At 38.7% G+C, this 13,416-nt stretch overlaps 1 protein-coding gene across 2 annotated transcripts in view; it reads right to left on the reverse strand.

Annotated features, from left to right (window-relative positions):
• Positions 1–316: 316 nt before the first annotated feature.
• The window catches only part of jade2 (jade family PHD finger 2), a 43,576-nt gene continuing 30,476 nt past the window's right edge, over positions 317–13,416 (reverse strand). For both annotated transcript variants that reach the window (XM_051093109.1, XM_051093108.1), the window contains exons 11-12: positions 9,343–9,471; positions 317–7,180 (exon numbers count right to left, since the gene is read on the reverse strand). In XM_051093109.1, coding sequence (XP_050949066.1) covers positions 6,432–7,180; positions 9,343–9,471 — 878 coding nt within the window. In that variant the 3' untranslated portion in view covers positions 317–6,431. The remainder of the gene's footprint in view (positions 7,181–9,342; positions 9,472–13,416) is intronic.

The raw sequence follows: 13,416 nt of genomic DNA on the forward strand, positions 1-13,416 counted from the left end.
AAATGCAATCTCAATTGCCCTCTCCATCAGTGTAAATGCATTTAAGAAAAAAAAAAAAAAACATATCAGTTTGGGTAGTACATTTTCATTTCAAGTTTGCAAATTAATTATTCCATTTAGCATAAATAACCTCATAATGTCTGTTTTGCTCCTGAATGAATCGGTTGAATGAACGATTCAATGACTCCCTCATGAAGACAGTAATTTGTCACCAACCAACCATCCATCATCAATAGCTGAAATGTAACTGTAACTGAAAGTGATCACACTTGTGTTTTTTTGTGTGTGTTGAGTAACGACACAGAGCACAGAGACGTTAGACAGAAAGCACAGCTTTATTGACTGCACTGGTCGACCACGGCCGAGCGCTGGCGATGATGGGACGGGAGCTGTTATTAAGGCATCACAAACAGCATGCACATACAGTCACAGGAACATTATATTGCTCTAAAGACTGCTTAACATGGAAAATGTACAAAAAGGAAAAAATAGGTTTTTGCACTGATGAAAAATACTTGTCTTTTTCCTTCTATAAAGATTTCCAATACAAGAAAATAAATATCGCAAAAAAAGCCTAAAATAATTTAAAATAGCTCTTCTTTTTTTTCTTCTAATTATATGTTCAATAGTTTTCTCTGCTATTAACAAATGGCACAACATTCTTTGAAACAAAGAACATAGAAGGATAAACTCCTGCGACATTCATATCATCGTATCCTAACCGTGTCGAGCGGAAGATGTCGAGAGATTTACAGGACACGTGTGATTCTTAATGGACTACAAGTGCTTCACCTCTCCTGCGCCTCGTTTACTCTTCCGAGAGAGAAAGACGGAAAAAAAACTGCTCGGTCACAGGGGCTCGTGGGGAAATTTCGCTGCATAGTAAACAAGACAGGAGAGTTCGGATTGCGATATGACAGCAAAAGCTGCAGCTGGACAAGCGAGAGATCTTTCACGACGGGTTTCTGAGGCGCTGCAGGAGGATCTGAACGGAGCGTCTGGAAGTGAACGACAACACTGAAGGATATTTGGGTGAAGCTCGTGATACTTCACCAAAAACCATTAATGAAACCCTTAAAATCTTAAAAGTAGAAGTATTTTTGTAATGAATCTTATTCATGCTGATTTTAATAATAATATTAAGATGTCCAGACATCTTTACAAATGCAAAAAAAAAAAAAAAGGTACTGGTCCTACAAATTGGCTATTTCTGTGGATGAAATACGACTTTTCTTCAATAGTCAGTTCCACTAGAGAAATGAACGGCTGTTCACGGCACTTTCTCCATGTACTGAGAAGGCAAGAACCACTTAAAACTGACCACTCAACTCAAAAGAAAAGCTGGGTCTTAGGGGTGTGCGATATGCGTCTTTAAGGATAATATACTAATTGCTTGAACGATGCGAGAGCTGAAGTTGTCCAGTGTCACTCACTTTGCACAAACCAAACAAGATGATGTAAATGCAGTCAGAAAAAAAAAGCTCTTTATGGCTGTTTAACAATATCACACGAGAACAAGTGCTGTTTTTCCAAATATGAGCACATGCAAATGTGATATGACTTTACACAGGAATTTAATATTAAATGAGTTAAAATACACAGTATTGTTTGTTTTTGCTCTATTTTGCACAATAAAAATAGTTTCAAACAAAGCCAGTGGTGCTTCGTTACTGAATGAATCCACGTTTTTGAACAAATCATTTGAGGGACTCCCTTCTTAACTCATCACCTACTGGTGGTATTAGCTTCATACTTAAAATATTGTTTTATTTTTAATATTTATACATCCCAAACGTTATTTTTAAAGCATAACATTAAACTCAGTCCCTTTCAAGATAAGTCTGTTTACTCAACAGCCATATTTGCCACGCCTCCGGGCAGCTCTAAATCTAAATGAATGGGGGAATCCTGAGATCTCAAAAACTGCTTGCTGAACTTGCAATTAAATTGCATATTTCAAATCAGAAACAAAATCTGAAATTAACTACCCCATCACTGTTGTTTCATGATGAGATCATGCGTTGCCGAATTGAATTGTGGATCTGTTGTGTTGCGCCACTGGTGTTGCTCACGGCAGAAACTGAAAACCTTTAAACTTTTCAAGTGCCAGCACAGGCATCGGCCAATCCAATCACATTATGCAAATACCCTAATGCATTTGCTAGCCATTCATGTTCATGCAACACCAGATGAGTAATGTGATTGGCTAATTTCACATCAGCACCAAGCTTCAAACACGCCCCATGTGAATGCACCATACTAATCTCAGGTACTGATTATGTGCTTTATTCAATGTTAAAAGTGTCTAATGTGAGTTTGAATATCATTTCGTGTGACCTTTATAGCCATACTGAAAGCAACAATAGACAGTTTACCTCAAATTTCAAAAATAAATTAAAGCAAACGTATGTTAAAAATGTGAACTTACTTCAAACCAACAAGAGAATTTCATAACAAAGATGGTATGTACTTTTAATAAGGCTTTTAGAGAGAGCCCGCCCACACGTGCTTCTGATTGGCTGTGATTTTATAATTGATTTTTCTGGATCGCATAGTCGTGTCGCGTCTGATGTGGACAGACAAATTGCTTGTCGCTAGAATCTTGTCCCGTTGCGTCTTGTTAAGACAGTGTTGAGCATTTGTAATTGCAGTGTAAATGCATTCATGCCATTTCTGAGCTGCATTGAATGGTTTGTGTAAATGCCACTTGAGATGGAAAATGTACTAACAACTAACAGAATCTGAAAATCTTTGAGAGTGAGAGTCAGCACAAAAACACACTACATGTCATCTAATTATCATTAGTGACAAAAAATTTCTGAAAATACTGAGATATCATTTTTTGTCAATATCGCACACCCCTCATTGGTCTTGATTTCCAGCATTTCACCCTTCCAGGGAAAGCCAACAGCAGAGACAAAAGAATAACCAAGTGCTAAGACTAGCTACCCTTTGCCGTTTAAGCGGATGGCTCACGAACAACGCACGAGTGTCGAGATCTACTCTATCATTCTCGTCGTGGGAGGAAAACGATTGCACAGAAGCTGAACATTTACAGAGATTACGTAGAGTATATGTTATAGTTTTGGTACACGAACGGCAACGAAGCGTGATAAAGAAGCGTGAACTCTTGCAGGAGGCTGAAACTAGGTCACTAAAGGCACAGTATTCCATGTCTGCGTTGGGTGCATACTGAACCAGAGAACGGCAAATGACCAGCGCTATGATTAGTCCCTATTGAAGCAGCTAAGATACATGAAATCTGTACAGGTCGCTGTCTGTGGTCTGTACGGATACAGCAGACGGCCGTCGCGGTTTAAGCCAGTGAAGGAGTGAAAGTAATTCAGCCGTCGTTCGTCCGCCGCGGCGTCGTTCCAAACCCGTACGACTGAAAATGACAGCGACTCGTGTGCTGTATTCTAGTCTCCTGATGAAAAGTCCTTTGGTTACGATGCTATTCGCAAACTTGCCGATGACTAGGGAAGGTTTTCGGTACACAGATGCTTAAACTCGGGCTGAGCATCATAAGAAACCAGAAGACTTGGAATGTAGCGCATGGACTGCTTTTTTAGTCTTTTCTGGACCCATTCGCTTTCACTGTGTGGAAAAGAACGGCAAAACGGGTTTGGAACGACAAGACTGAATACAGAACTGTCCTTGTTTGGGCGAACTAACCCTCCGATCACTGACACGCATCACGTACGCTACATATCGGTTGCTTTTGTCTCATAAACAAAAACGGAGCATCACTGGGGCTCACGCAAGTGATCGCGGATGAGGACGATGCTCGATTGATGATGCGGTCCAGGAGTGTACAGGTGGACATCAGTGCAGGCTGAGATCTTCAGAAGATCCAGACACAAAGTTTACATCCACTTCAGAGCATATGCTGACTTACTTTTCTTTGGCATCATCATACAACATAAAAGAAAAGAAACTCAGTGTTTCAACATTACACATCTCAAAACGTGACGTTTTGGCAAAGAAACACTCGTTGTTTGCGAATGTACAGGTTTAAGCTTTTCAGATGATTGCAATCACTTCTTCTCTATAACCCTGAGATAAACACCATGGGTTGATTCAATAGACGTCACAATCAGAGGGAGAACATTATTAGCAAAGCCTGAGGACACTTTGTAAGTGCGAATCCAATTCGACTGACGGACGTCGCTAAAGCAGGATTGATGATTTTAGCATTGTTGGGTCGATGCTGTTTTCTAGGCACCTAGAATCTCTACGACCTTGACATTTACATACAAGCTTTTGGACCAAGCAGGTTTTTGTTTCTGATTGCCATTGTTGTATTAAAACGGTTAAACATGCTGATTGTTTGTTTGACTGGGGGGCTACAGAAGGCACGCTTTAATGGAGAACGACAACGGTCCTTTCTGAACAAATGAACAAACAAGTGGAAGAGAAATATCCAGATATGAGAGTGAATCTCACAAAAAGTTCCCCCCAAAAAAAGTCTAAACACTAATTAGTTGTAACTAGAACTATCACAAGTGGTCCAATGGAGTTGCATGACCATTTAAAATTTTTTTTGAGCAATTATCTCCATCTTGGTATTGCAAAACCACAATTTTTAACCACAGTGGTCATCTTTGTGTCATGGCACTCAACAAATTTTGGGTCACACAGACATTTATGGAAACCTCAGTGTCTTGGCTCAAGATGGACCTGAAGCTCCTTGAAGCAAAAATTGATCTCTAATGCACATTTCAAGATGCATGAAGGTTCCTTAGACTTAGAATTCAAGTCCAAATGTAAATATAGCTGCAAGCACAACAGAGGCAGAATGAGGAGCAAGCATGGCAGCGAGCATCAAACCAAACGCAACGAGTAATTAAAGACATTTTAAGCTGATTTTACTCAAACTGTCTGAAAAATTATAAATTCAGTCATTAGTAATAAGAATTAAGAGTTTTCCACTTTTGACCAATAGGTGGCACTGTTGTCAAATTGCTGTGGCTTGGTCAGTATGAGGTGTGGAAGACACACAAAGTTTGGTGTCAGTATGTCAAAGCTTTGCAGAAATACAGCCTCAGGTGCAGTTTGGCACCATGGCGTCAAATTCATTGACGCGTTAAATGAAAACCGCTTTGTCTATCGACACGAAATCCGGAACATTTTGCCAGCATTGTCTGAAGGTAATTTAAGCCAAATTTGGTGAAATTCGTGGGGAATCTAACAAAACAAGTCTCCTCTGCGCCGGTAGCCTTGTGGGCAACGCGCCAACATAAGGCGTCATTGTGCTTCGGGTGTCCCGAGTTCGAATCCCGACTCGAGGACCTTTCCCTATCCGCCCCCATCTTTCTCCCATTTCACTTCCTTTCCGTTCTGATCTGTCCTATCGTAATAAAACGTGAAAATGTCTTAAGACAATAGTTAAATCAAAAGTTATTTGCAAATTACAAAGTTATTTACTTTTATTGTTTTATTATCATTTTTGACCACAAGGTGGTGTTGCCCCAAAACTTTTTGAGTACCATCAGGGCATGGTGCCAAAGACACATACCAAGTTTTCGTAATGATACGCCAACGCACTCATAAAATATAGATTTTTTTTTTTTTTTGTAAAAGCCCAAAATTGCCAACGTGGGAAAACTGGGTATCATTTGACTCGCCATCTTGCTCTAAATATATAAAAAGACCAGTTTTCAGATTCTTCTGAGCCAAGACATTGAAGTTTCCATTAATGACCCAAAATTTGTTGTGCGCACTTACACAAATGACAACCACCGTGATTAAACAAAGTAAAATAAAAAGTACTCAACTGGTGTTTTCGATTACCAGTAGACGTAATCACTCAAAAACAGTCAAGCAACCAACGTTACAAGTTCGAACCACTCGAGATTGATTGACCAAACGTAAAAATCGTGCTCAGCTGTCGCACGGCTCCTACAGCAGGCTTCACATTCGTGAGATTCACCCATGATGGAAGCTGATCTGTCCACTGGCACATAAGAATTACACTCAAGTGTGAGTCTAGTCTCTGTAAAAGCGAATGAGGCGGTGGATACAACAGGTACATGTGTGCTACATTCCCCGACGGCTATTTGTGCTTATTTGTGTCCTATTTTCTCTGTACATCACTTGAAAGTAGCCGCATCCTCTGGAGACACACGACAGACGTATTCATATAAAACGAACACAACCTGAACAGACGTCATAATGCCCACGTCATCGTCCCTGTTCCAGGACAGATCCTATTGCTTCCCAAGAGGACACGTCCAACAGTGTTCATTTAGACTTTTTCGTTTCTTCTCGTTTGTCAAGCACAAATGGTTATGGTTGCATAAATGTAGGCGACGGACTAATATACTCTGACACGTAAAGCGAGAAAGAACACACGCCATTACATCTGAAGGTCTAGAAACGGGAGAGAGACCGCGTCTCCTACAGCAACACCGTGGTTTCCGAAAACGGATTTAGGAGGCAAGCACGCTTCGCCGCACTACCTCCTCCTTCCCAGCATGCAGCTGGGGCAAGCGCAGCTTCCGGCTGAACGAGCGCAATTCACTGTCACTTTGTTCCGCGTCAGAGAAATAGCCGTCCGTTTCGGTGTCGGGTGCCGAGGTGTTGTTCCCAGTGCTGTTCGGCATCGAGGCCACCGCCGTGTCGCTCTTAGAGCGTGACTTGCCCTGTCTAGGCAGACGCAGACGCAAGGCCATCTGCGAACGCTTGTCGCTCTCCGTTTCCACACCTTCCGCGCCGGCGTCCCAAGAGCCACACTCTTCGGAAATGTGGCACGAGTCCATTTGGGATATGGCTGGCTGCAGAGGATCCGGCCTGCCATCGCTGCTGCGGGTGTGATGGTGGTGTACGTGGCGCGCTCGCTCTCCTCGTTTGGGACGCTGGTCCTCAGGCCAGACTTTGTTTTTAACTGCAGATCCGATTCTCGGAAGCGAGACGGACTTCCGACGGCTGCGCGGCGCGCCCCGCGGCTTTCGGCCCAGCTGGGGCGTTTTCCAGGTGGATTTGATGGAGTGGTCCATCATGAGGCTGAGCAGGCTCTCCTCGCCCTGCAGGAGCTGGTCTGACAGGAGGCTGCCGGAGGGGTCGCGGGTCTCTCCGGATAGAGACCACTGGCTCAGCATGTTATCTGCCGTGATGTGAACGGACTGAGCCAGCCAGCTGTCGAACAGGGAGCCGCCCAGCGGGAAGGATTTGGAGAAACCTGTGGAAGAGACAGACATTTAGTCTGGGGGAGTTCAACCCTGCTACTACCGACCTCAATCAAACACAAATGAACCAGCTAATCAACGAATCCAGGATTATGTAAAAGGTATGTAGATCCAGGACTAGAACTGAAGTTGGAATTTGTTTCCCATTTAATCACTTGCAGCTCTTCTGTCCCCGTGTTGAGAGAAATTGTGTGTTAGGTCTGAGGCTTTGGTGTCAAAGGGTCTTTACAGGTGCCAAAAATATAACTTTTGGGTTTTTTGTTATTAACAGGGTTTGTACAGATACTGTAAAATGAAATTCCAGGACATTCCAAGGACTTTTCAAGCACTACTTTTTTGATTTTTAAAGACTTCAATCAGAGATCTCACTTGTGTCTTGTATTTCAAATTCTACACTTTCACTATTGTAAAACCACAGTTAATTTTCTTAAGGGATTTGTATTTGTGTATACTTTATTTATTATTTTTTCTTTGTTTTGATTTTATAACTGTACTGCTTAAAGGGGTCATCAGATGCTAAGTTCACTTTTACATGTTGTTTGAACATTAATGTGTGTTGTCAGTGTATGTAAAAATCTACCCTATAATGATAAAAATCCATGCAGTGGTTTTTAATTAATCTGTAAAAATAATATCCCCTTTTTCAAATCGAGCCGTTCTCACGATGCCGTTCCCACAATAGTTGATTGACATGAGCGTCTTACCTCAGACCTGCCCTAAATCAGCTGTAACAGTCTGACCTCCATTGCTTACTGAAGATGCAGTGGATTACATTTGTTTGTGAAGGGAATGTGCCTCGTGATCTACATAAATGCGTCTATGTTCACACAAATCATTCGTGATCCAGATTCACCTACAGCAGAAGTGAGAATAAGGTTTTTTTTGAACCTCTGCAATCACCTAGCAAGTTTCCCGACTAAACAGCTAAATGCGGCTAAAGTAAACAGGCTCGTCACTCCACAGAGAGAAGAGAGGGGCGGGGGCGAGCAGAGCTCATTTACATTTAAAGGAACTCAATTTGCGGAGCTCAATTTGACAAGGTAAAAAGGGTGTTGTTTTACAAAACCATTGAGAATTTTTAATCAAAGTATATTAGAGACTTTTCATTAAGACCCTAAAGAATCATATCAACTTGTGGAAAATGGGCATCCGGTGACCCCTTTAAATGGCTTGATGTTTTCAACTGTTTAAGAAAAAAACAAATCAGAAAAAAGATTCATAAAATTGCTCCAAAATCCGTTTTGCGCTCCGAAGTTCCAATCTAAATCAAATGATTCACGATCCACGCTCTTAAGTACTGATCTGAATAATGATTTGATCGCAAATCATTTGACTTAGATCAGAACTTTGCGTATCGCTAATCATTTGATTTAGACATCCCTTGATTTGGACCAGGACTTCAAATTGCATATTGTAAATCATTTGATTTGAATCGTTCAATTTGCAAAATGATTACGAACCCGTTCCGATCTAAATCAAATGATTCACAATCCCATTGGAACACTTCGAAACTGTTTCACTATGTGCTTTTTAAAATCATTACAAGCGATGTTAAAATTTAAAAAGAATGGCTCTTTTCCTTTGATCTGGTTTTTGCTAGTGAAACGCTTGAAATGAATGATCAAAGTCACAAAGTTGAATCAATCTGAGCGGTTCCAGCGTAAATGACTCAATTGATTTGATTCACTTGTTCCTCTTTTCGCATCTTCAGCCATGTTTACACGACACTGTCTGTACTACTACTACTTACTTGTCAATTGTTTTCTGACATTAACTGAAATAAGTGAAAAAGGTGTGATGCTTTTTTGAATTGCCTGAATTTTGCGCTTATTGACAAAATGAAACATTTAGTTCATAGAAAAACAGTCTTTTAATAATTCAAGCACTTTTCAAGTGCCTCTTCAGGAATATTGCCATTTTCAAGGGTTTTCCAGGCCTTAAATTTCAAAAAGTGCTTAAGTACTTTAAGCACCATGTACAAACCCTGTACTAAAAATAAAGCAAGCCAAGATCAGGTGACAAAAAGTAACACAAAAGTAACGTAATGCAATTTGTTTTTATAAGTAACGCAATATTGTAATGCATTACTTTTAAAAGAAACTTCCCCCACGCTGATTTTTTGGCAGCTCTGTACATCTTTCAGTGACACACTTACCCAGTTGTGAGAATAGAGAGTTGTCATCTGATCTCCATTTGTCTTTCTTTTCTGGACTACTCTTCCTTCTTTCTTTCACTCGTTCCCTGACTCCATTGCGATGAATCTTCTCCCCCCTCCGAGTTTTTTCTAATAGGCACAGAACATAAAAGAGCATGCAAAATACTTAAAACGAGCAATTAAACATCTTACAGCTGTCAACCAAATTTGAATTTTTACATTTTTTTAAATTATATTCAGTGTAGTTCATTTTATTAATTTCATTTCATTATTTCGAACGTTTCCCTCAACAAACACACCTGATGCAGACCATCAGCTCATTAATGGAGATTGCGAGACTTCAACTGATCAGAAGGACATACAATATGTGCACTGTCTCCAGCACAGCTTTACAAAGCATTGAGTTTGAGAAAAAGATCAGCAAACAGCAGATTTTAAATCAGCAGTCCACAAGAGGGCGCAAGACATGAATCTCAACCAAACAACACCTTGTGTACTGCATATGTTTACTGCAAAGAACAAACCTGGCTGTTAACAAGTGCTTTTCACTTTAAATTTAGTATTTCATATCCAATTAATTAATTTCAGTCAATTTTACACAGATTAAAATGGCATCTAATTTTAATCGACAAAATTGTTAGTTAATGAGACAAACCAAATTGTACACCAAATGTTAGAACATTTTATGCATGAATTTAAACATCTAATTTTGCATTAACAAAACATGTAAAAAAAAAAAAAAAAAAAAAAAAACTGTCCTTCCTGATCTCATGAATTCATAACATCCATTATAAAACACAGTATTGTTAATTCTTTATAGTTATTCATTTATATTTTAGTGCATTGTTACAGAATGAACACATTCTTATTGCAACTTACATCAGTGAGAATCCTTAAATGTCGACTGATGCAGATTTAACTATCATGAAATTTTGTGGGGGAATAATTCTGTCATCAGAATGTTTGGTTATGATTTCCAATTTGAACAGCCACAGTAATTTCAGTTATGTGATACTATGCAGATATTTTTAAGCACCGTTCATAATATTTCCAGATGAGCACTGGACTGAAGCAGCTGAGCTTTACTTGATTATCCAGACATTATTTTACAGAAAAACCATATGATCATCAGGCTTTTGAGTAACGTTCGTTGTTCATCTCTCAATCACTATTGTATTGCATTGCATTATATGTTTTGAAACTACAGAGCTTTGATCAGAAAACTTAGTGTATCTTCTTATAAGACATTATTGGCAGTTACAGAGTGATATTTATAGGATTTATGACTTATTTATATGTACACGTTTTTGCTCAAAATACATGTACTTTTTTTTTTTTTTATATTTTGTGGATTTTATGTTGGACTTTAAAGGATTAATATTCAGAATTAAATGTAATCTTAAATGATCTGGCATCAAAATAGCTAAGATCATTTAAAGCTTAATAATAAATAAAAAATAATTTGTCATTTGGATCAGTCACCTAATGTCATGCAAAGCTTCTGTACATCACTGTAGTGAATCTGAACAGCAGACAGCTGCTTGAATGTGAAGTCAAGAGGGTTTGGTTGTAGTGTATGTTGCGTATGAAAAATAAGGTACAGATTAACCTTCAGCGGTCTTGTTGAATGTCGCGGACCGCGCTGATGAGGCTCAGGCGCAGGCCCAGCGGTCGCATGCCAATCTGTGTGTTTTTTTGGAAGGCAGAATAAATATGGGTCTTAACAGCAGATGACAGAGAGCCAGCGAGTAGAGAAAAGTGCTGAGTCAGAGATTCAGGAATAATGAACACTGCAACGAGGGATCTGAGCGACTACAGCTCCTTCACACAGCACTGTGGGAAAAACGGGTCAACAGGGACACTGGACGCTCAAACAAAAACCATGACTTCTTTGTTTTAAATATTATTGAGAACCATTAGATTTGTTTGATAAATTATATTCTAACATGAAACAAACCTAGCATAAAAACAACTGTATTTCATAATATGAAATGAACACATTATCTCACTATTCAAATCATTTCTCCAGATTCCCAGAATATTTTTACAATATTATGTACAGTAGATGGTGAAAGATCTACATTTTTTGCAATCTTGCATTGAGAAATGTTTTTTAACGGTTTGACTATTCTCTCTTTAAGTCTGGTTGCAAAGACTAAGACTTGGTGGATGCTTGTTTTTTTTGTTTTTTTAACCAATCGTGATGCTCTAAACTGTTACCAAATGCATCTCCTTATTAGTGTTGCGCGATATACCGGTACTTAAAAAGTATCACGAAACCCTGCTTTTAAAACGGTATGATTCCATATTTTACTAGTACCGGTACTTTAAGAATGCATTTTTTTAATAAGAGCCGTACTTCTGCGTGCAGTTTTGTTTACTATACACATACGAGTACATGAACACATGAACATACTCTCTAGAACTGCTCTGAGAGTCACTTCATGAGCAATTTACTGTTTCTTTTGCGGAAAAACATCGCTATATATTAAAGACCCTAAAGGTCTTCACACAACCCGTCAAAATAAAAGTTTGTTTTAACTAGACAGTCAGAAATATATTAAAATACTACTTAAATGTAAAGATACTACTACTACTAATAATAAAAATATTATTAAAACAATGTTTAAAGGGGTCATCGGATGCTCATTTTCCACAAGTTGATATGATTCTTTAGGGTCTTAATGAAAAGTCTCTAATATACTTTGGTTAAAAATTCTCAATGGTAGTGTAAAACAACACCCTTTTTACCTTGTCAAAATGAGCTCTGCAAAAATCATCTCATTCTAAGGGGTTGTTCCTTTAAATGCAAATAAGCTCTGCTCGCCCCGCCCCTCTCTTCTCTCCGTGGAGTGACGAGCCTGTTTACATTAGCCGCATTTAGCCGCTAAACTTTCTAACTACCACGTTACAAGGAAAGACGATCGCAAAGATAAAAAAAACCTTATACTCACTTCTGCTGTAAGTGAAGCTGGATCATGAATGATTCGCACAAACATAGACGGATATATGTAGATCGGGAGGCACATTCCCTTCACAAACAAACGTAATCCACTGCATCTTCAGCAGCTCAGATTTCGGGAGTAAATGACGACCACTATGTTCATTATTACATCCAGCAACACAACACCTCAATCGCTCAATCGGAGATATTCTTGTCTAACTTACATCCCTGCTCCGGCATCGAAACAATGGAGGTCGTACTGTTACAGCTGATTTAAGGCGGGTCTAAGGTAAGACGCTCATGTCAATCAACTATGGTGGGAGCGGCCTCTGTTGGTGTGACGCCACAACATCAGGCATCTGAGAACGGCTCGATTTGAAAAAGGGGATATTATTTTTACAGATTAATTAAAAACCCCTGCATGGATTTTTATCATTATAGGGTAGATTTGTACATACACTGCCAACACACATTAATGTTCAAACAACATGAAAAAGTGAACTTTGCATCCGATGACCCCTTTAAGGAATATTTACCAGAAAAAAATATTTACCAGAATTTATTTACCAGAAAACTGTAAATACACAACACAGTATTTCTGAAAAATAGCCTATAATTCTTTATCAAATCTAATTATCCTTTATAAATTCTTTAGACATGTATTTGGTTATTAAAAAGTAATGAAACGATTCAAATAGAATCCAGAAAATTAATGAAAAACAGAATTTGAGAAAAATAATAAAACTTATTTCATAAGGCCTTAAAAACAAATTTTTGTTAAACTTTTAATAAATTGCTGTTAAATTCTGCAAGTTCCATGATTTCAATTAATTATACATGCTTTTGATAAATATTATTTTTAATGTGACCATTAAAATAGTTAATTTAAAAATGGAATTTAGGAAAAAATAAAACAGATTTCATAGGGCCCTCTACATTTCATTTGTGTCTTTGTTTTATTGTAGTTGTCCTTTAGTTTGTTACTTGCATCTAGGTTCTTATTATTAATAACAAAGATAAAATAACAAAAATGACTATGTCATGATATAAATTGTTGTTGTGAAATAAAATTACTATATCATGAAATAAGATTTGGCTTTATCCTTTATGCTAACTTACCAATATAGCAA

The sequence above is a fragment of the Labeo rohita genome, chromosome 21, assembly GCF_022985175.1.
Source record: "Labeo rohita strain BAU-BD-2019 chromosome 21, IGBB_LRoh.1.0, whole genome shotgun sequence".
NCBI lineage: Eukaryota > Metazoa > Chordata > Actinopteri > Cypriniformes > Cyprinidae > Labeo > Labeo rohita.